The sequence below is a fragment of the Sinocyclocheilus anshuiensis genome, unplaced genomic scaffold, assembly GCF_001515605.1.
Source record: "Sinocyclocheilus anshuiensis isolate Anshui unplaced genomic scaffold, SAMN03320099.WGS_v1.1 scaffold106, whole genome shotgun sequence".
NCBI lineage: Eukaryota > Metazoa > Chordata > Actinopteri > Cypriniformes > Cyprinidae > Sinocyclocheilus > Sinocyclocheilus anshuiensis.
The window spans coordinates 1,772,505-1,795,653 of NW_015542347.1; the positions used below are offsets into that span (position 1 = coordinate 1,772,505).

Below are 23,149 nucleotides of genomic sequence, written 5' to 3' on the forward strand. Positions count from 1 at the left end.
GAGTTCAGAAATCAATATTTGGCGCAATAAACCTGATTTTCAATCACAGCTTTCATGCATCTTGGTATGCTCTTCTTCACCAGTCTTTCACATTGCTGTTGGTGACTTTATTGCTGACTTTATGCCACTCCTGGTGCAAACATTCAAGCAGCTCGGCTTTGTGTGATGGCTTGTGACCATCCATCTTCCTATTGAAGTTTTCAATGGGGTTTAGGTCTGGAGATTGGGCTGGCCATGATAGGGTCTTGATCTGCTGGTCCTCCATCCACACCTTGATTGAGTATTGTCCTGCTGAAAAAAAACAATCCTCAGAGTTGGGGACCACTGTCAAAGCAGAAGGAAGCAAGTTTTCTTCCAGAACAACCTTGTACGTGGCTTGATTCATGTGCCCTTCACAAGGACTTCACCCCAGCTGCCGTTTGCTATTCTTTTTGTAGGTCACTTGATGTCATCCTACGGTTGTTGAGTGACATTTAAATTATTTGGTGGTCATACATGCATGCCATACATGTAGAGATACTGATTCAATGGTCCCTTATTTTTTTTCCAGAGCTGTACAGTATATACACAGTATATACATATATTTACATCACCTTATCTGTCTTAAATGACCCCACCACAGACGCCTTTTTAAGCGCATTTTTACTATCTGCAAAATCAGATGCAGCTGTCCGATTGTACCATGCCTTTTGCTGTGTGGTCTGGTCTGAATCTGCTGCATTTAGCAGAGATTTCAGACCAGTCGAGATACTGACCAGCAAATATTCATTTAAGAAAGTGGTTCTCAGAGTGTGGTACGAGTACCACTAGTGGTACTCAGGCTCCCTCTAGTGGTACGCAGAGGAATCACTAAATTAAATATAAATTAATGTTAAAACACAATACATTTTAATTTAATTTTTATTTGAGTCTTTTTTTTTTTTTTTACATTTAAGTACAATACATTTGTTATTTAACTTTTAGGTACAACACATTTTAATTTAATCTTTTTTTAAGTTTTTTATTTACCTGTTTGTAAGCACTGTGCATTGTTAATGTTCAAACTGTGTATTTACAATGTTAAAGTGGCTGACAACAATAAATATTCTTATTAGGAATAAAACTGCTGCATTTTTTAACTGTGCAGAGCTGTAGCTGAATAGGTAGGCCTATTCTGTATTCTGTATTTTAATGTTGGCCATTATGGTGGTACTTGGAGAGCCAAATGTTTTCTGAGGTGGTACTCGGTATAAAAAGTTTGAGAACCACTGATTTAAGAGATCTCATCTTAAGCTGTACTGAAAATACTACAGCTTTTGAGAAAATAGGAAAGAAAACAAAACTATTAAACACAAAAAGGAAATTTGGCAGCATGTGTTGACAAAAACAGAAGGAGAAAATAACAAGTATGCCTGCTCTAATCGCAGAGGTTTTGAGAGAAATTAAAACAAAACATGAAAGAAAACAAGTAGATCAAAGTTTGATTAAATATTCACTGAACTCTGTCAAAGAGACAAAATATAAACAGCAGCACAAGCAGTCAGTCTCTTAGTTTAACTGCTCATTTGTCATTTTGCAGACATATTTATCTAAACCATCTTACAGTACACTTAACCTCAGGGTCACATGGGCTGTTGCTGTAATAATGGTCTTACTGAAAAGCACATTAATGATTGCTTGATTTAAATCTACAACAGCATTTTAAACTCGACTGACAAAGCCATTGGCAAATGGGTTAGCAATTGGCCAATTTTTATGCAATTTATTTGTTTAATTTAAAATTAAAATATAAGATAAAATAAAACTGAAATTAAACTAGAACAAACTTCAAGTGCTGCATCACACACACATCACGCATACACAAGCTTCTGTTTGTATGTAAATAAAAGCCTAAATTAAATCTGCTAATCATGTAAGGCAATCACACTTCTTCAGAAGACCTTAATCCACTCGAAGCACATGGATTTGTTATGCAGCCTTTATACTCGAGTGAACTATTTCTTAAATGTATTATTTTGTTATAGCTAACATAATTTTTAAAACTAAAAATTATGTTTTGTTTTTGTTAGTTGTTTGTTATTTTTTGTTAGTTTTGTCTATTTACAGTTCAAACGTTTTTTTTTTAAGAAATGAATACTTTTAGGCATTAAATTGATCAAAAGTGGCAGTCAATACCTACATTGTTACAAAAATGTACAGGTGCATCTCAATAAATTAGAATGTCATGGAAAAGTTCATTTATTTGTCATTCTATTAAACTTTCTATTCATAAAAGAGCAGCACTTTGCCATCACAAGACTAATATTTCATAATATTACTGTTTTTACTGTACTTTTGATTAACATTTACATTTAGTCATTTAGCAGACGCTTTTATCCAAAGTGACTTACAAATGAGGACAATAGAAGCAATCAAGACCAACAAAAGAGCCATAATACATAAGTGCTGTAACAAGTCTCAGTTAGTCTAACACAGTACACGTAGCAAGGTTTATATATATATATATATACATATATACAGTATATATTTTGATATTTATATCTATATTATGATAAATAAAAAGAAAACAAGTAGATAGAATAAAAAAAGAATAGAGAAGGCTAGTTTTTTTTAATAAATAAAAAGAAAACAAGTCGAAATAATAAAAAAAAGAAAAGAGAAGGCTAGTTCTAGAGGTTTTTTTTTTTTAATAAACAAGAAAACAAGTAGTTAGAATAGAAATAGAATAGAGAGCAAGTGTTAAAGGGTCAAGTTTTTAAAATAAAAAAGAAACAAGTAGATAAAATAGAAATATAATAGAGAGTGCTTGTGTTAGAGGGTCCAGTGTAGATGGCCATCCTCAATGCCCAGCACGGATATACTGACCACCACAGACCCCGAGCCTGCACCCACCACAGAGCCTGACCCCAAGCAAAAGCCAAAGGTCATCTTCATCCCGAAGCCCAATCACCACAAAAAGTGTTCTAGTGACAAGACTCACAAAATCGTCCATCCCTGTGGGGCTGTTAGTGGAGTTTGAGGGGATGCAATGAAGCCCTGCCCACACATACTATTGTTCCTGTTGTTTCCTGAGTGTTTAATTGGATTAATTAAAGACTGTTTTTGTTGTATTTCCTGCGTTGTGTGATTGCTTTAGCCACAAATCCTGACACTGGCATGGTTAACTTCATAAACACAATTAGCAATGTTACCGAGTAAATACCAGTCAATAAAAGACTGATAGGGGAAATAAGCCCACTCAAGCTATTCGATTAAATAATTATACTGGCACAGGTGCAGTACATGGTCTTTATTCCTTTTCTCTTGTAAAAACAAGTTAAATGTGTTTTCTTAAAGTCAACCAATAAACAAGTAAACAACAGAATACAAACAAATACTAATGCAACAACCAGTATACAAAAGAATAAGAAAACTGCATGCACACTACAAACAAGCATGCAACCAAATACAAAGGATGAACATAAACAAAATATAAAACCAAACTAAAATTATGTACACAATGCAAGCGAGATGAAATAAACTAGATACAAACCAAAATACAAACCAAAAAGCATGCAAGATAATTGCATGCACATTACATGGAACTTTTGTGGTGAAAGTGAATTAAATAAAGATAGCAGAACAGAGTGGATGAAAAAGAACAGAGTGGATGAAAAAGAAGAGGAGTTGCTGACTCAGTTGGGAAAGGAGATTGGTAAATAACCACTACACTGGGATAAATTGCATGAGTTGCTGTCAATGTTATCAATGAAGGAGGAAAATTTGGTGGATCTTCATAGAAACATCATAGAAAACGAAACTCCCACGGACAATTTGGAGAGGGCGAAAGATAGCATGCTGGATTACCAGGACCGCATTACTATGTAGAAATCCCATGCAATGAGACTGATGGAGAGATAGGTCGAACAAGAAACGGGTAAAGACATGTCAATGCAAACCACTAAAGATTGCCAGAAAGCAATTTGTCAGTTTGTCAGACTACCCAAATTAGTTATTGACAAATAAGCAAATGGCAGGAGCTTTGGAGTCAGTATGAAGCCGCTATTCATAATAATGCAGCGCTGTGTAAGAAGAAAAAAAAACTTTCTTATTTGAGAACATACCTAGCTGATACAGCAGCAAATGCAGTATCAAGGCTCACAGACAGTAATTACAACACAGCCATTGGATTGTTAAAGAATAGATTTGGAATGAAGTATATTGTCATCAGTGCTCACATATCAAAATTGCTTGATTTGACTCCTGTAAAGAGATCGCCAGACATAAAGGCCCTGAGTGACACCGTGTCTACACAGGACGCAACAGCTAAAGTCTGTCTACACTAGACGCGACAAAGCGACTGTTAAAAATCATTTGAACTTTGTGTCAGTACGTCATAAATAGAACGCGGCAGCAGTTTACTGTCGGGGATTTGTCGTGTCGCGCGGCATCCAGCGTAGACAGCATCACTGATTATAATGGATTCTATAGAATTTTGTCGCGCCGCTCGCGTCCGGTGTAGACGTTTATATAATGAGTGTGAAATTTATATTCAGAGTTTGGAATCTGTGTGTTCCATGTGACATTTATGTCAGTCTTTTGTGTTCACTGTTATTCCAGTTGATGCCAGAGGACATTGATTTAGCCTATACTTGTCAGTTTGGACTTTGGTGGTGAATGGAAAGTGCTTGAGTTTATTCAGTTTCTACAAAATGGAGTGCAAAGCAGAGAAAGACCACTGCAACTTACTAGATCAGAAAGCTCAATAAAGGACAGGCTGTTAACCAATAGATCTTTCACCAAATCTGAATAGACTCATGAACCAAGGCTCAAAAAATGTAATCTGCAGCTGCCCTGCACATTGCTAGTTATGCTCCCGAGGCTTGTGTATATTGTGAGAATCTGAATCATAATCCTGAAAATTGCTCTGAATATTCAGTGTCTGCTAGAAAAGACAAGCTGAAAAAATTGGGAAATGTTTTGTTTGTTTGGGACCTAAACATTCATCAAAGTTTTGTAGGGTAAAGGGAATTTCCTGTGCTAAGGGTGGATTGTAAGCACCACTTGTCCATCTGTGAGCAAAATGACAAGCAGTCTAATATTAACAATAACAGTGCAGAAGATAGAGACACTAGCTCTGAAGCTGTTGTGTCATTGGTGTCAAGCACTGTGAAACCAAGGGCTGATGGGCAAACGACTGTGCTGCTTCAAACTATGAAACCGTGGATAGAGGGTTCTGCAGGTAGAAAATAAGTACATTGCTTGTTGGATGGAGGCAGTCAAAGAAGTATTGTGCTAGAGAGTTTAGTGAATAGAGGGAAGCTGAAACGTCACACTTATGGAGCAGGGTGTCCTGTAATTACAGAACGCAACACTGCACAGTTGACACTTGAAAGTGTATGGAATATGATTCAAATAATAGAAATCACAGCAATTGGAACTCTTCAAGTCTGTACTGCTGTCATAAAAGTTCCTGGAGAACATGTGCAAAAGAAGCTCAAAGCTAAGGGTCTGCAACTGACAGATTTTTTTCTCTGAGGACACTAATGATTCTGAACTTTCAGAATACTACTGGCAAGTGGTATCAGGTAGAGTCGAAAGATTAACTGAATCTCTTGTAATTCTGGAAAGTATTTTTGAACGGGCTGTACAAGGACCAATTCCCATGTCTACTGTAACAGACACAGCATGCAAATTTGTTTAGAAGAAGATGTACAGATTTCGAAACAGTTGTATTCCTTTTGGGAAGTAGAGTCTTTGGGCATACTGAACAAGACAGCTAAAAGTCCAGAAGAAATAGAATCTGTACAACATTTTAACCAGACAGTAACTTTTACGGATGGACGTTATCAGGTTGAGTTACCCTGGAAACCAAATTAACCAGAACTTCAAATAACTTCAGGGTGGCTAAAAAAAGGTTTGAAAAGCTGCAGAGAAAACTAAATGCTGATGTAACATTTTACATAGAATACAGAGATGTAATAGTATTTAGACAGCAAGTAAATTACAGCAAGTAATTTGTGAAAATGTTCCAGTCACTGACTTGGAAGCAAAGAAAGACCATGCTGTGCTTAGAGAAGACAAAACAACAACTAAACTAAGGGTAGTGTTTGACGCATCCTCACACGAGGAGGGTTGTCCATCACTAAACGACTGCTTGCTCACTGGACCAAACTTGAATCCTGATTTGTTAGATGTGCTTATCAAGTTACAACTGAAAAAAATTGCATTAACTGCTGACATCACCAAAGCGTTATTGCAGATTGCTCTGGCAGAAAAAAGAAAAAGATGCTGTCAGGTTTTTATGGTTACATGGTCCTCCAACTGATGACAATAAAAAATGAGCTGTGCATTATGCGAATGTGTATAGTTGTTTCAGAGTTTCCCCAAGTCCATTCCTATTAGCCGCAACTAATAGACATCACATTCAACAATTGGAGTCAGAACAGCCTAAGGCTTTGGAAGCCTTAAACGGATAGTTCACCCAAAAATGAAAATTCTGTAATTAATTACTCACCCTTATGTCATTCCAAACCCGTAAGACATCTTCAGTTCATCTTCAGAAGACAAATTAAGATATTTTTGATGAAATCTGAGAGCTTTCTGACCCTGCATAAACAGGGTGCGATTTGTGAACAAACCAGAGGGGGGTATTTGTGATATTTTTTTTCTATCACAAATAACATTTTTATGGTAAATATTCTGATTTGACCTTGAGATTAGATAGTTTTGATATTTGACCACTATTTATGATAATACTTGGTTACAATGACACTAATAGTTATTATTTCTGCCAGGAATGCAAAATCAATCGGGAGTTAATGATATTTTGAATAGAACAATGAGACACTGTACATATTCAATCGCATTTGCTTCCATTTATCTTTGATCAGTGCTTCGCTACACAACATACAAACTTTTACTCCAAAAGTGTGCACATTATGTATTCACGTTTACTTCATATTTCTTTAAATAGAACAGAACAGCTTGCACATATGACAGTCAGCAGAAGTGATAAAAAAAGTGTTTATAACGTTTTTTGAATATGGATATTTTTCATACAAAAATGCATTGGTCCGCTAAAGGAGGCCTTAATTCAACCTTTTGGACTGTTGAACAAAAACACCCACCTACTCCCATTCTAATGCTTGGAAGAGCCAGGATAATTTTTAATATAATTCCGATTGGATTCAACTGAAAGAAGAAAGTCACATACACCTAGGATGCCTTGAGGGTGAGTAAAAAAGTACACCCACGATGCCATGTAATACTGAAAAATTATAACCCCTTTATCTCCATACTAAAATCCCAGATGGCCAGACAGTGATTCAGCTAAAATATTAGTGTCGGAGACTGTAGTGTGCACAGCAATTTTTTTAAATGCTAAGCTTAAATATGTCATATTAATTAAATAGTGCTCATAAATGGCTGCTGAGGTAGTATTCTCAAGTGAAATAAGTAGAGGCATGGACCCGGAAACAGCAGTCCTTACGTCATACTTAACAAGAGGATTCTCCCCAAGCCGTCAAACTGACGTCATCAGAGCGAGAACGCCATTCCAGAGCGAAAGCAAAATTTTCAGTTTTGGATTAAAGATTACGACGTCAGACAATTTTTTTTTCCCAGTGTATTGACTTCCACGGTTTAATTGTTCACCACAAGACTAGCAATGTGCACTAAAAAAGCAATTAGGGTCATTTTTGATTTCATGACGATTGACGAATCATTTTCAATACCACTGGCAAAACTAACACATACTGTATACTGCCATATAGATATTATAATATCTCTTTTTTTTTCATCCATTTTTTTCCCCAAGGCAATCATTATTTCAAGCTTTAAGTGGTTTAATCCAAGTCTTCTAAAAAGACACATTCGCTTTATATGATGAACAGATTTTAATGTAGGCTTTTATGTACATAGCCTACATATAAACATTGATTAATTACCATTACAAAAATCTCAATCTTAAACATTTGCTCATTCTGTGTATTTGTGTCTTTAAAATAGGGTAACTGTTGCAAAAGCTTACAGCAAAAGCAAGCATGATTTCAAATTTGATTTCAAACTGAATTGAATTTACAAAAAAAGGACAAGTACACAGTCAGTAATGAAATTATAAAACAAATGACCTGACAATACTGAATTTTCATAGGCAGTGTTTTAAGAGCCATATATGTTGTTTATTTAGATAAATGGAACATCAGATGGCTTTGACGTGCGCACAAGCAATATCGGAGTGAGAGGACAGACAGTTCATTTGTATAAGTTAGGCATATTTGAGAGCTCGCATCCAGTTCCCCTTCAGGAACTCGAGCTGCGTTGAAGTCGCTTTGGGAACGCCCTTGCGGGTGGTCACGCAAGGGCGTTCCCTTGAACATTCCCTTCGACGCAGCGTCTCGTTCCCTCGGGGAACCATGGTTACATACGTAACCTAGAGACATTTTCTGTGATTACATGACTGTGTTCTCATGTTACAATAAAGCTCTCGCCACATTTGCGAGGGAATGATTAAAATTATGCGGAATACCTGCAATCCCGCGCGGACATTCAGACTCTGTAATTGACAGGAGGCGGATGCGTGTCAAACTCACTTTCGGAGAGGAAAGAGTATGGGATGATATTAGACTCAAAAGGATTAATAGATGCACGCACAATTATCCAAGTACTGCATAAATTTTATACATGTATCTTACTAACCACAAACAAATGCCTTTCAATTTGAGTCTGTGGAATTCAGGATTAAATGATTGTGCAGCGATTTTTACAAATACAGACATGTTTGCGAATAAAAATGTTCTGTTCTGCATTAATATATCATAAATTGCTCATGCAAAAAGGAATCCGTGCATATGTGGATCAGGTGACACGCGTGCATTAACTGACGTCTAGTTCGAGTCGATCTTGTTCGGTTCATTTGGATTTTGAGACTTAATTTTCGCAGTTTACAGCATTGCACGTCCCCCACACACACAACTACCAATGAACAAGGCACAGTGCAATTCATTAATGTGTACACGATTTGAAAAATTCGCAAATGTGCGTCACTACACTGAAGCAAATGCTTTTCAACCGGTGTCTGCAGAGAGTTGAAAAGCATTTGTTTTCTACAAGTACAGCTATACTTGTAACAAAGTTCGTAGTCATGGGAAGGAGGAGGCGGGAACCGGCGAACACTTAAACAAAACTTTCATAATAAAATAAACAAACACAAAATGAAAGTAAAGCAGCAGCCCCTCCCCCCTCCGGGGGAGCCAATCACGGTGGCCACAGCGTACCTGGGGGTAAGGACAGACAGACGAGGCGAGAGAAAAGGAGACGGAAGGATGAGGAGAGACAGATACAAGAGAGGTGAGAGAGGAAAAAATAAATAAAAAATTATCGGTCCGGTTCCCGGACACACTGCCGCTTGGTCCTCAACCAGCTGAGAGGCTCTCACTCGCGATGCCATGCGATGGTACTGGACATCGTTGGTGGATGGCCCATCGCTCCTCCGCCTCCTGGCGGACGGCGATGGCTCTTCCTATTGAGGGTAGCCGGCAGCGAGTCCCCCATTCCCTGCTCCTCCCCAATCATGGCGGATGGCAGCAGGCTCCGGCCTCCTGGCGAACGGGGCCGACTCCTCCGCTCCCTCTCGGACGGCAGCCACCCCTACTCGACCCAGGTGCTCTCCGTCCCACCTCGTCTTCCACAGTTCCAGCACCACCGCCTCGGGCAGCCACTGGCGGTCTCTCCGCTTGTTCCTGCTGCCCGATCTCCTCAGCACCGCGATCCCCCTCAGCAGCGAGGGCTCTCTGACAGTGTGTCCCTCCTTCCTCCCGGGTTTCGGCACCAATGTAACAATGTTCGTAGGTCGGGAAGAAGGAGGCGGGAACCGGCAAACACTTAAACAAAACTTTAATAATAAAATAAACAAACACAAAATGAAAGTAAAGCGGCAGCCCCTCGCGGACGACTGCCGCACACTCGTCCTCTCTCGTCTTCCCCACTCGTCACAATACTCAAAAAAGTACAAGTACCCGAAAAAATTACTTAATTACCGTTACGTGAGTAGTTGTAATTTGTTACCTTCACCACTGAAGTTTGGTGGTGTTGCACCAACAAAACCTCTTTTGGATCCAACGAAATATAGCAGATTGAAAACAGTGCTGTGAATAACAGCTTAGATAAAGAGATCGCTCGATCCAGATGTAAAATCCAAGGCGAACTCACAGCAGAAGAACTACTAGCAGCTGAAAAATATTGGTTAAAGATAACTCGGGAACAAAGTTTCAGCAGATAAATATATTTGCTCAGACTAGGCCAAATGGTTGACAAAGTCTCTTAAATTAAGGATTTGAAACTCTTTTTAGATGAGAATGGACTAATTAATGTAGGAGCATGATTGCAACAGTTCAAGTTCAGTTTCTGAGTGCGGCAACCATGGGTGCTCCCCACGAAGCAAAGATACTCTGAATTGCTAGTTCAAAGTTATCATGAAACAGTGATGCATTAAAGTGTAAGAGATACACTGGTTCAGGTGAAAGAGAAATACTGGATTTTACATGTCCGACAGCTTGTGAAACAAACTGTAAGACACTGTCCTGTTTGTAAAAGATTAATAGCAAAATCAGCTCAGCAAAGTGACAGAGTTACTAAAGTGCAACCCTTTGAAATTACTGGTGTGGATTTTGCTGGTCCTTTGCATGTCAAATCAAATGAGACATCAAAAAGGCATATATTGCACTTTTTAGATGTGCTGTTACTTGGGATGTGCATTTATAATGTCAGATCAGACCACAGAGAAATTTCTCCTCGCTTTGAAAAGATTTATAGCAAGAAGAGGTCTGTGCAAAGTAATATACTTGGACAACTAATATACAACGTCCAAACCAATTTAAGAGTAACAATTTGAAAGTGAAAGTGAAAGTGACGTGACATGTGGCCAAGTATGGTGACCCATACTAGGAATTAGTGCTCTGCATTTATCTGACAGAAACCTGGCTAAAACCTGATGATTGCATTATTTTAAACGAGTATATCCCCCAAGATTAATGTTATAAACATGAGCCACGTCCAAAAGATAAAGGGGGAGGTGTTGCTACAATTTATAACAATATTTTCAGTATTTCTCAGAGGGCGGGCTTCAAGTATAACTTGTTTGAAGTAATGGTGCTTCATATATAACATTATCCAGAGAAACAAGTGTTAATGATAAATCCCCAGTGATGTTTGTACTGGCTACTGTATACAGGCCACGAGGGCACCATACAGACTTTATTAAAGAATTTGCTGATTTTATATCCGAGTTATGCTAAAACTGTAAATTCTACTCCTTGTGACAAGTATAGAACCATCACTTCTACCACAAAAGCACCCCCAGAGGCGGCCAGAGAAGCCGCAGCGACACCCAGAGGCACCTGATGAGGCTGCAGTGCCTCCAGAGGCGGTCGACGAAGCTTCAGAGCCCCCAGAGGGGGCCGACGACATCGCAGTGCCCCGCTCTCGGAAACGGAGGAGGAGGAGGACGAAGGCTTCCTCCATCCACCATGGCCCGGAGACCGTCCAGGAGCCTGCTGCTGGCCCGGAGGCCGTCCCAGAGCAGCCCAAGCTCCTTGCCCTGCCGGCACCACCCAAGTTCCTTGCCCTGCCAGAGCCGCTCAAACTCCTTGCCCTGCCAGCTCCATCCTTGTTGTCGGCTCCGTCCTTGATGCAGGCACCGCCCTTGCTGCCTGTCCAGTCGGCTCTGCCCTGGTCTTCAGCCAGGACTCCAAGACTGCTGGAGCCTCACTGGTCCGTCCCTCCAGCTCCACTCTGGCCCTCAGCCAGGACTCCCGAACCGCTGGAGCCTCCCTGGTTCAATCCTCCCGCCCCTCCCTGGTCCCTTTATTGACTGTCTGGGCTGTCCTGCTGGCACTGGCTTGGCTCCCTTCCCTCCCTCCCCTCTTTGTCTTTATGTTTTGATTTTCCTGTCTTGTGTTGTCTGTTGTTGTGTGTCGGTCTTGTGTTGTCATGTTTGTGCTGGTCTTGTGCGGTCTTGTTCCTATCTTGTTTTTGGTATTCCTCGTTAGGGACGCCAGGTTTTGTGACCGAGCCCTGACACTCCCGTCATGTCGTTGTTTTCATGTGAGCGCGTGGCTCACTACTATTAAAAGTTAAAAGCTACTATTAAAAGCCCATTACTCTGCACTACTGAGTCCTCGCCTCATCCCTTTGTCCCCTACCCTGACAGGTTGCTCCTTTATGCTTAAGGAAGATTAAGGAAAATAGTCTGACACCGTGGTATAATGAGCACACTCGCACCCTAAAGAGAGCAGCCCGGAAAATGGAGAGCAGCTGGAGGAAAACAAAACTATAGGTATTTCGTACTGCTTGGCGGGAAAGTACCCTATCCTACAGAAAAGCATTAAAAACTGCTAGATCTGATTACTTTTCATATAACCATGATATTTAAAATGAACAGGACACTTATGATAACACGACATCTAAATTCTCCAGCGCCAGTACCTGGTTGACCTCCCAGGTGGCAATATTGTGCCTTAACGCTGACACCAGTGTCAAACAAGAAGAAGATGCAGCGCGCGCAAGAATCATGTCGTCCGAGCTGGAGAGTGAGAGGCTTTGTCCACTTTATATTTAAATAAAGGGTGATTCTTTTAGGTTTGTCACAGTGCCATTCACTTAATGCCTCATCTGTGGTGGCAACGGCGCAACCATAGGTTAAAGAGCTTAAAATAGGGGTACGCAAGTTAACAGGTTAAAGTATCAGTTTTGATGTTAATATATATTCATCATACTGTTGATCTTGACAGTATTTTCTCTATTGTTATATCATAGGGCGCTTCAAAGAAGACCGAGAAGACCAGAGTCTCAGGTCAGCTGACACTTTTTGATTCTGTGGAAAGGAAGAGGAAAGCAGACATGGCTAGTGCATGTGAGGACACAGCCATCACTGAGTCACTAGCCTACTTCATTGCAAAGGACATGATGCCCTTTAGAATAGTAGAGAGGCCAGGATTTAATGCACTGATGAAAACAGTTGCTCCAAAATACAAAATCCCAAGAAGACAACACTTTTCTGAAAAGGAAATCCCAAACATGTACTTAAAATTAAGATTACCAACACTTTGGCTGAGGCCAAGCACTTTGCATTTACAACTGATCTCTGGACCAGTAATACTGGACACCCCTATATGAGCGTAACAGTTAATTTCATCACACCAGCATGGGAAATGAAAGCTGCATGTCTAGAGACTGCATTTTTACCTGATGACCGCACCAGTGAGAACATTAAAGAGACATACGAAAACCTAATTCAGTAGTCAGCAGTGTGTCAGTCAGCAGTAGTGTGTCACTACTGACAATGGCACAAATATGAAGGCTGCATTTAAATCCCTCCTCCCATCGAACTGGCTCAGCTGCTTTGGACAATTTAAATCTTGCACTTGGAAAGGCCCTGAAGATTGACCAAGTGGATGCTGCTGTGAGGGCTTGCAGGAGTGTCGTCCAAGGATTTAACCACTCATGGAAGAGAAGGAGAGAGCTGGCGAAAAAGCAAGCAGAACTTAATCTTCCTCAACATACCTTGATCCACGACGTTGTGACTAGATGGGGGTCTACGTACGACATGATTTCTAGGTAGGTTTGAATTTCTTGTGCATGGCAATAATCCTGTTCATTTAATTATTCTGTCAGTGTCAACTCAGCATAAGCTTTCTTATGCTTAAAAGGCAAAGGGTGCATGAAAACAAAAATGTAAATGAAAACAACAGATAAAGAAATGCTTTAGTTTTACAAACTCACTTGCCTTTTCTCACTCTGACACACGCACACACACACATCTGCTGTATGCTTCTCAGCAAGCCTGTTGTGTAGATTAGGAACATTTTTCTAACTTCATCTAATATAATGTTTGCAGATTTGTTGAACAACATGCTGCAGTGACAGCAACTCTCATGGCTGACAGAAATACCAGGCATCTTGTGCTAAGGGGGTCACACATCTCTACACTTGAGGAAACATGTAAGGTGCTGAAGCCACTCAGAACCTTTATTGATTCCCTGGCTGCAGAGACCTGCATCACAATCTCATCCCTGAGGCCTGTCCTTCAGCATCTGACTGAATCCATCCTGGCAGAAAAGGATGATGTCAGCAGCCTGGTGAGGAGCATGAAACATGAAATCTGCAAGAACTTACAAGAGCGGTATGAGGATTCCAATATGGCTAATGGTGAGTAGGCCAGTACCACACATTTCTCCAACCTCACCTTATTCATAGTCTTATATCATTACTACTCATCATGACTGATTGTGTTTTATGAGCTCCGTTAATAATGAATGTTCTCTTTGGTTCATCTACAGTGATTAACATGGCCTCCGTACTTGACCCCCGCTTCAAGTTGAACTTAATGGAAGAGGCAGATTCAATTAAAAGACATCTAGAGCAGCATCTCACGCAGGAGTCTTCTGACAATGTAGGTAGCACTTGTACTCTCTCACAGGAGTCTTCTGCCAGAGGAGAATGTGAAGATGAGGGGATCAGTGTCTCTATCCCTGAGGCCCCAAAAGGCTTGGCTGGTATTCTCAAAATGATAACAATGAAAAAACAGAAGAACAAACAATCAGCAGACATGGTAAAATCTACACCAGCATTTCAAGAAGTTTCTGCATACACAGCCTTGCCCACTATTTCTGTGGATAAAGACCCACTGCAGTGGTGGAAAGACAATGAGGAGGATTTTCCAAGGTTGGCAAAACTGGCACAGAAGTGTTGCTTCAGAAAGACTTTTCAGTTCTTCAGGAAACATTCAGACAGTGTTTCGCTCCAGTTTGAAACCAGAGAAACTTAACATGCTTGTCTTCCTTCATAAAAATTTGCCATAGATTGAGAATGTAAGAAGTGAAAATGCATGTGCCCTGTTTAGCTGTATCCTTATGTTCGTTGCATGGGTCAAAAAATAAAAACAAAATAAACAAAGTAAAAAATTATTTGACTGATAAAGTTTTTCCCCCAAAGGTTTCTATAGATATTGCGATATATTGATATCTTGAATTCTTTTGGCCACAATAACTGTGGTGTGAAAAATCTAATATCGTGACAGCCCTAATTGACACAGCATTTTCCTAATTAATGCTGTACAGTTGCTTTGACACAATCTGTATTGTTAAAAGCGCTATATAAATAAAGGTGACTTGACTTGACTTGACAGAGGGCAGACCAAGATTTGAAAGAACTGTAGAAGTCCTTTAAAATCTCTTAGCTTACACATTTCTTTTCATCAAGGTTTATTACTTGCAAATTTATTGTGGAGAGTGCTACTTGGTGGGGAGGATTTTGGGAGAGGCTTGTTAGAAAAAAAAGTCCTAGAAAAAGCCTCACTAAACTTTGAAGAGATGACTACTATTTTGACAGAAGTGGAAGTGGTTCTGAATTCTAGACCACTTTCATGTATACACAATGGCACAGATGAGCCCCAACCTTTAACACCTTCACATTTCTTTTTAGGAAAAAGACTAACCTCTGTAACCTCTCTGCCACCCAAAACTATGGTCTCAGCATCTACTTCCTCAAATCTGACCAAAGAGCATGCTTGTTTACTAAAGTACTGACAGAGACTCCTAACTACCTTTGGGAACAGTTGGCATAAAGACCATTTGCTGGACTTAAAGTCAGCACACATAAAAGTGATTCAATAAAGGCTACTAATGTCATGCCTCTGGACTGGTTGTTGTGCTCTGTGACCCAGTTTCTTCCCCATGTGTTCCGCTTCCCAGTTAATTAGTCATTCAGTACACCTGTGTTTGTTAATTATCCCTTGCATTTAAGTTCGAGTCTGTGCTGTCTGTCCTTGTCCGAGATTATACGTCAACCCTGGTGTTTCCTGTGCTCCTGTCTGCCCCGTGTAATTCCTTGGATGTTTGGATTAAAAGACTATTGTTTCGTGTATCCCTGGTCTCCTCGCTCCTTGCCTTAAGGGAAGTGTGACAGAATCTCGGACCAAAATACAGTTACCTCCGTGTCTCCCCTCCGTTTTGTTTCCGAGTTTTTTCTCTCAGTGTTTTTGTTTCCGTTGTGTGCCCGTATGGATCCCCTCCTTCGCCCCGAATTCCTCCTCCTCCTGCTGGAGCAGGGGAAAATTCGCTCGAGGGTCATACCAGACTGTTTCTGGCTATTGCCCATCTCACCACCTACCCGGACGACGCGCTCTGCGCGTTCTATGACGCCAGCCTCAACACCGCGTGCAGAGCACCCTCGAGCTGAATTCGCCACCTTTGTGGAGTGGACACTGGCGAGAAATGGATCTCCGTTCCCCGCCAGTTCCCAGGAATTAAGCCCACCGCTGACGGAGAGCCAGAGCCCGCCGCGACCGACGAGCCATCCTGTGCTCCTGTCTGCCCCGTGTAATTCCTTGGATGTTTGGATTAAAAGACTATTGTTTCATGTATCCCTGGTCTCCTCGCTCCTTGCCTTACGGGAAGTGTGACAACTATGCTGAAGGAACGTGATGATGTCGTAATTGGAGAGGACAAGGTACCTCGTCAGACTTGGAAAATGGGAAAAATTGAAAAACTAAATTCAGAATGAGATGGCCTGGTGCGCTCATGCAATATTCGTACTTCATGAGGCAGTGTGTTAAGACCTGTGCAATTAATATATAATTTGCAGCTAGTTTCATTGATCATCCTTGAAATGAGAATTGATGAACCTAGTTCATCGGGTGGGAGGACACTGTAACTTTTGCTATTAAATAATTATTTTATTTCCTGAATATAAGTACATACTAAGTGTGCTGATAACCTTGTTATTATTTTTAGCCTCGTCACGTCCTCTCGTCACTATGTTTCTTCTTTTTTCTGAAGTAAACAAACTATGACATCCATGTATTCCTAGAACTTTCACTAACAAGTCATTTATTTATATATTTAAATTAATACATTACATTGGTTAATTTATTGACAAATTGGTGATTATTTTAATTTGTGGAACTCCTAGTCCTCAATATTCAAAATTTCCCATGCATTAGGGCGTATAATTCAGCCTGCACCATTAGTGCTATGAACATGAATGAGGGGCCCAGCCCTGTAAGGGTTTAAGGTTTAGACCTACTTATTGTTCATTTGGCAACATAAAAACTCTAATATTAATATCTGAGAGTTATAAAGTTCTAATAAGTTCTGCAGTAAAATGTGATTAAAGTCTAGCTAGTACAGTGGCATGTCAAAGCTCAGCTGTACTGAGTTGTTTAAAGTCAGCTTAGTGAAAGAATGCAGGCAACACAGATCTCACCGCCACAGGGTCTCATGCCAGAATGTGTGTGCGAGTGTGTGTGTGTGTGTGTGTGTGTGTGTGTGAGAGAGAGAGAGTGAGAGAGAGAGAGAGATCGCAAAATATCTGCGAGTGCCAGTCATAAATACGTTTAAAAATAACTTTTGTGACAGTATGCTAATTTAACCTAGTTATGCTGATAGACTTTTTTTGGAGTGCATGTTAGAGATCCAGTACCTGTCACTATTTGAATCCAGTGACTTGCTCCTGCACATGACTATGGCAATCTCACACTTTGGGTTACCAGCACCTGGAAAAGAAAGAAAAAAGAAAAAACACCTCATTGGCACATTTTTTAAAGAAAGGCTAAAAGAGCATTTACGACTAAGTAACTTTTGCAAACAGTAATTTTTTGTCCCCCATGAGGAAAACAGCTTATAATTAAGTTTTTTGAAAATCTAAACATTTTACAGTTTGTACTGCCCTATGGGAAGTCCCTATAAAACATGGAAACCAGTGTGTGTGTGTGTGTGTGTGTACCTGGTATTCCCTATGTTATGGGGACCACGTGTACCCACAAGGATAGTAATACCAGTAGATTTTGACCTTTGTTTTGTTCCCAGGATTAAACAAGCTTATAAATAATACAAAATATTTTTTAAATCTAAAATTTAAAATTTTTGTGTGAGGGGTAGGTTTAGGGGTAGGCTTAGGGTAAGGGGATAGAAAATACAGGTTGTACAGTATAAATATCATTACACCTATGTAATATCCCTATAAAGCCAGAAGAATGTGTGATTTTTCACAGAACTCAACTAGACTCTCTGATAGTTAAATGTCATATTTCAAGTAGACATTAAGAAAAAATCACTTCCTCACTTTGGATCACTTCCTCCTCACTCTTAACCTCAACATGGTTCCTGACACAACACATACCCCTCCTCATGTCATCTTTCGACTTAACCTACGCTCACTCACCCTCCCGGCTATCTGCTATGGTTTCATCTTTGCTTCCTCCCCCTAAACAGTTATTATCTCTTGATGCTAACAGTGCTACTGATACTTTCCACACCACAATCTGTCAAGCACATCTTACCAGCAAATATACACTCATTCACATCCTTCTCTTCACTCTCTGAGGTAGAAGGCAGAATCTCATCCTTTCTAATCATCCTACTACTTGTCTGCTTGATCCTATTCCATCGCATCTCCTTCAAGTCATTTCTCTGCAGTTGTACCTGCACTCTGCAGTTGGAGCTAGACTGACTGCAGAACGCTGATTGGTTTACAGAGAATCGCCACTTACGCGTGCTACAAGGGGAATTTTAAATACACAGCCGAAACAAGACACCGTAATATTAATACAATGCCGGCGTGCAACGTAAAAACATTAGCTTATGTTAGCTTACCCTAATAGGATCTGCTGTATGTCCTCCATTGTTGTTTACAGCTCTTTGCATGAGAATGACGTCGATCGCTAATTTCCAGCGTACACCATGCCTATCAAGTGACATCGATTGCAAGTTTCTGGCATACACCACGCCTACCAAGTAAGGATGCTATTGGCAGTGGAAATGCAAGCCTGATCAGGGTTACCCCTACGTACTTTACTGTACTGTACTATACTATACCATACCGCTCGGTGGAAACGAGCCATTACAAAACTACAGACCGGTTTGCCTTCTTCGTTTCATTGAAAAAAACACTTGAACGAGCTGTGTTCAACCAAGTCTCTGCCTTTCTCACACAGAACAACCTCCTCGACAGCAACCAGTCTAGTTTCAGAAGTGGACATTCAACCGAGACTGCCTTGCTCTCAGTTGTTGAAGCCCTAAGACTAGCAAGAGCGGATTCCTAATCTTCAATACTTATCTTGCTGGATCTGCCCGCTGCTTTTGACATGGTTAACCACCAGATCCTCCTGTCAACACTATTTGCAAAAGACATCTCAGGAACCACACTCCAGTGGTTTGAGTCTTACCTATCAGATAGGTCCTTCAAGGTATCTTGGAGAGGTGATGTGTCCAATTTGCAACATCTAACTACTGGGTTGCCTCAGGGCTCAGTTCTTGGACCACTTCTCTTCTCTGTTTACATGGCATCACTAGGTTCTGTCATTCAGAAACATGGCTTTTCATATCACTGCTATGCTGATGACACTCAACTCTACCTCTCATTCCATCCTCATGATCCGAAGATAGCTGCTCGCATCTCAGCTTGTCTAACAGACATTTCTTGCTAGATGAAGGACCATCACCTTCAACTCAACCTTGCCAAGACAGAACTGCTTGTGGTTCCATCAAACCCATAATTTCATCACAATTTCACCATCCAGTTAGGCACATCAACCATAACTCATTCAAAAACAGCCAGAAATCTTGGAGTTATGATTGATTTTGCTTTATTCAACATTCAGAAGATCAGGCCCTTTCTTTCGGAACATGCTTCACAACTCCTTGTTCAAGCTCTTGTTCTGTCCAGGCTGGACTATTGCAATGCTCTCTTGGCAGGTCTTCCAGCCAGTTCTATCAAACCTTTACAATTAATCCAGAACGCGGCAGCAAGATTAATTTTTAATGAGCCGAAAAGAATGCACGTCACACCTCTGTTTATTGATTTGATCTGGCTACCAATAGCTGCTCGCATAAAATTCAAGGCATTAATGTTTGCCTACAAAACCACCACTGGCTTTGCACCCCTTTACCTAAATGTAAATGTAAAAAAAAAGGCTTGATATTAATGTAATTTGTGATGTTACCAAAGTTAACTTAGTTCCTACAAGGAAATAACAATTCTGAAGGTTTGGCAGCTTTTATAAACCATTATCTGTGGAATGTCTGTTAATCAAAGCTTTTATGCAATAATTGAAACTCTACATTTTTTTTTTTTTAATTTTGGCTCTGCACCCCTTTACCAAAATTCATTACTTCAGACTTATGTGCCCTCTAGAAGCTTGCGTTCTGCAAGTGAACGTCGCTTTATTGTGCCATCCCAAAGAGGCACAAAATCACTATCACAGACATTTAAATTAAATGTTCCCTCCCGGTGGAATGACCTGCCCATCTCAATCCGAGTCCTTGGCCATCTTCAAGATTCGGCTAAAAACACATCTCTTCCATCTTTATTTGATCCTCTAACTCTAGCACTCTCTATTCTAATTCTATTCTTTAAAAAAAAAAAAAAAAAAACTTGCCCCTATTAGACTTACACTCATTTATTTACTAACTACATGTTTTCTGAAAGAAAAAATAATAATAATAATTTAGTCACTTATTTATTATAGTTGCTTTGGATAAAAGCGTCTGCTAAATGACTAAATGTAAGTGGTTGTCAGGACATTGTTATGGGCAACATGTCAAGTGTCAAGTGTTCTGTTATATCAGTGGTGAGGGCTGTTGTTGTATTTAAATGTGGGTTTTGAATGCGGGATTTGAAAAAAAAAAAAAAGTAAATACTGTACAATTAAGCAAAGTTAATAACAGCCTCAATTAGGCACAGCATGCAGAGTTGGTTTCGCATTGTATGAAAACATAGCAGAAGACAGTGAAAGGTTTTACAGAGGGAAATTACATGAATTAAAATATTAATTAATTATATGAATGTATCACTGAAGAGAACTGTGATGAAGCAATAAGTGTATGGCGTTATTTTAATGACAAATGTCGAGAGCGCATTATTGTAGCGCGAAGGCACTTAAATATAATGCGCGAGCGCGAATCTCTCCGCTCGCAGTTATTGTACTTTGTTTTACTAGGCCCACTTTATGTCTTTTATGTTTGTATTTTATTATTTTCTGTGAATGCAAATATGCATCTCTCTGTAAAGTACTTTGTAAACACTGTTTTAAAAGGTGCTATATAAATAAAGCTTTAACAAATCAGACCTCCACGACTGACCGATGCAAATGCGTGAAATCTAATTGGCTGGGAGGGAAGTGAACCCGGAATTCTTTTGACAATCAAAGGGATCTTTAATATCTTTCCAGTTTAATAATATTTAGCAATGTTAATGAAATGTAGCCTATATTAGAAATGGCTAGGAATTGGGTGCTTGGATGATTTGTACATATATGTTGTTATTGATAAAGACCAACCAGGACAGACAGAGGTTATATATATAAAAACAACAAATTCATATGCTTTTTTGTTTGTTTAGATAACTCGTTCAGAGAGGTTTGACCAAACTGTTAAACTAGGTTATTTCCAAATCATCCAAGCACCCGATTGATTTCTAATGTTTGATTATTACTGACTAAGTAGTACTGAATTGTAAAGAAATTACAGACCCATCTTTGAAATCTGATTGGTTGATAACTTTTGACAACGTTTAATTCGTGTGCGAAAAGAATTAATATCTAGCGCATGAGGATAGAGAGATTTGCGAGTGCACAGGACACAGTTTGAGTGCGCACACTTTGAGCTAGAGGATAGACACGTTTTAAGTGCGCGCACTCTCTCTGGGCGAGAGCAGCGTGTATCTGAGCGTGCACGTCCGGTTTTGTGCGAGAGCAAAGGAAATCCGCGTGCGAGCGGAGAGATTCGTGCTCGCGCATTATATTTATGTGCTTTCCCGCTACAATTATGCGTTCTCAACATTTGTCGTTAAAATAACGCCATATAAGTGCAGCGCCACTTTGTGTATACTGGATTTGCATTTTCACTCAGCCTGTCTGCCGTTTTTTTTTTTTTTTTCAAACCAGTGCAAAAATCAGACCAAATTTTCATGCACAGTTGTAAATTTTATCGGGTTGATGTAAAATAAGCTAATGTGCATACTAAAAATAGAAACAATTCGGACAATAAAGAATCTAGAATTATTAACATTATTAAGTGCAAATAAAATACCTACAATCATTCATCATTTTGACTCATATCTCTTTTCTTAAAAATGGCTTTCATTCTGACATTTGAGGTTTATCTTTTTTTTTTTTTCCAAAACTTTATTTTAATATGCAATACATGCCAGGGGATAACATGTTATGTTGTAGTCATCTAACCAACATTTTTTGTTCATTTAAAATCTGTTGATTGTTAATGTCATTATTTTAATTGTTTCTGCTGTTGTTGCATTTACTTATTTATTTAATTTTATTGGGGTCATTCAAAATTTAGAATGTTAAAGTAGGGGTCCCTGGGGGAAAAAAGGGTTGGGAACCACACCATATGACACCTTGTATACACAACTTGATAATGTCTGGATTTAAAAGGATAGATGCATATTTTTTGCAAGATACATTTTAAATAATGTAGTAACTCATAATGTAATAACTCAGCATACTGTAATAACGACATACAATGTAATAAACATATATAATGTAATAAGTATTACATTATTAATGTAATAAAATATTCATAACATAATATGCGCAACGCTGCGCAACGCTGACCCCGTACGTCATGCTCCCGGAACTGCTTCTGTGTACAACTGCTGGCGCAAGCTAGATTAAAGTGATTATTACGTTTTGAATATGGATATTTTTCTTACAAAAACGCATCGATTCGTTACAGGAGGCCTTTGTTCACCCCCCGGAGCTGTGTGAGACACTTTTTTTTATGGAAAGGTGCTTTTTATTTCACATCTTTTGGACAGAAGCAATGCAACACCCGCTGAGTGCAACGATAGAGCTTGAAAGATCAAAGACAATTTTTAATATAACTCCGACTGGATTCGTCTGAAAGAAGAAAGTCATATACAACTAGGATGCATCGGGGGTGAGTAAAACGCAGCCTAATTTTCATTTTTGGGTGAACTAACCATTTAAAGGGGTCATATGATGCGATTTAAATTTTTTTTTTAAACTTAAACCGCATAAACATATTTCATTACACGAAATACACAAAATAATGTTCTTTTTAGCAACCTATGACCCCTTTAACATATGTATTTAATGTTTTTTGTTGGTTAACATTAAAGGGGTCATATGATGCTATTTCAATTTTTCCTTTCT

At 39.5% G+C, this 23,149-nt stretch overlaps 1 protein-coding gene across 1 annotated transcript in view; it reads right to left on the reverse strand.

Annotated features, from left to right (window-relative positions):
• acad11 (acyl-CoA dehydrogenase family, member 11) overlaps nucleotides 1-23,149 on the reverse strand; it is a 90,731-nt gene that overhangs the window by 10,833 nt on the left and 56,749 nt on the right. The window contains exon 14 of the mRNA XM_016490030.1: nucleotides 17,440-17,512. Within this exon, the coding sequence (XP_016345516.1) occupies nucleotides 17,440-17,512 (73 nt within the window). The remainder of the gene's footprint in view (nucleotides 1-17,439; nucleotides 17,513-23,149) is intronic.